Genomic DNA, 1,473 nt, shown 5'->3' with positions numbered 1-1,473 from the left:
ATTTTTCATGTCTTTAATGATTTTTATTATTTCTCTTTCATCTACCGCCGTTAAAAACATTGAGTTTAATTGGTTTTCTTTGTTAGGCAGCTGAATTCTATACAGATTTTTTGGATTTGGAGCTACATTTTCTCCTGCAACACTAAAAATGTCATTGAATGTTTCGCAAATTTTATTGGGGTTATCTATTATGTCGTTTTCTATTATTAATGTCATGTTTTTGTTTCTATTTACAGAGGATTTTCTAGTTTTTGTGTTTATGATTTTCCACATTGTTTTATATTTATTATCCGAGTTATTTATTTGTCTCGTAAATGTTTATTTTTTGGATATTTTTACCGACTTTTTTAATATTTTACTATAATTTTCGTAGTACAGTGGAATCCGGTTATAACGACGGTCAAGGGACCAGTGATATTACGTCGTAATAACCGGAAGTCGTACTAAACAATCATTTTTTTTTTAATTATCATATACAAAATTTATGTACATACGTATTAATACGTATTAAGGTGACTAACAGACAAAAAAAAACATTGAAATAAAAATATTTATTTATTTCACATATAATAATATGCATACATATACGGTACAGAAGTGTACTAAGAAGGAAAAGAAATGAGATTAATCAATAAGTAATTTAAAACAACGCTACACCTACTGCAAAAAGTCGGTAATTTTTGATTGTTTTTGTTTTTTATTTTTATAGTAAGAAGTACGGACTGCATTATGCAATTGAGACATAATACTTTTCATGTTGTCGTCTTCAAAATTAGAATGCACAAACAAAGTCAGTACTTCTGCAGCTTTTAGAGCTTCTGATACACTTGGAGTAGTACAATTTTGTTCCTGGCCATCGACGTCATTATTATCATCGCTATCTTGACTGTTGACGATAATATTTTGTACAATATTTTCGTCAGTCGGCTCCTCACACGTTACGAGATCATCATCAATAGTAGAATAATGTTCAAGTTCTTCATTTCCTATCGGAAGTCCTTTATTCAGAGCTCTTGCCCAAACAGACAGCGGCACATCATCATCAATGTCACCATCATCGTTGTCGGCAGCAACACTGGCACTGTCTCGGACAAATCCAGCGTGTTTATAACAGTTGGAAATCGTTGCTGACGTAAGTTTGTTCCAGGCATCATATATCATGAGAATGGCATCCAGTATGGTGATTTTCGGATTTTTGGCGCTACAGGCGTCTTTATTTGCCTCAAGACTGGCGATAATTTTTAGAACCAAGTTTTTACGAAAGTTAGACTTTAACGCCCGAATAATTCCTTGGTCCATAGGTTGTAGTGTAGATGTTGTGTTAGGAGGCAGGAATACGAGAGTTATGCTTCTCAAGTCGCTGACTGACGGATGAGCTGGACAATTATCAACCAGAAGCAGGATCTTTTTCTTTTTTTTATTCAGTTCTCGATCCCAGTCCCGCACCCACTTGACAAAAATATCAGACGTCAT

The 1,473-nt window shown here is 33.9% G+C and overlaps 1 protein-coding gene across 1 annotated transcript; it reads right to left on the bottom strand.

The window, feature by feature from the left end:
* Positions 1-657: 657 nt before the first annotated feature.
* On the bottom strand, positions 658-1,473 carry LOC132904129 (tigger transposable element-derived protein 4-like). Its single transcript, XM_060954051.1, has one exon. It carries the CDS (start codon positions 1,471-1,473, stop codon positions 658-660), a length of 816 nt encoding a protein of 271 aa, XP_060810034.1.

Source organism: Amyelois transitella, chromosome W (assembly GCF_032362555.1).
Source record: "Amyelois transitella isolate CPQ chromosome W, ilAmyTran1.1, whole genome shotgun sequence".
NCBI lineage: Eukaryota > Metazoa > Arthropoda > Insecta > Lepidoptera > Pyralidae > Amyelois > Amyelois transitella.
This window is presented reverse-complemented; position numbering and strand designations above follow the sequence as displayed.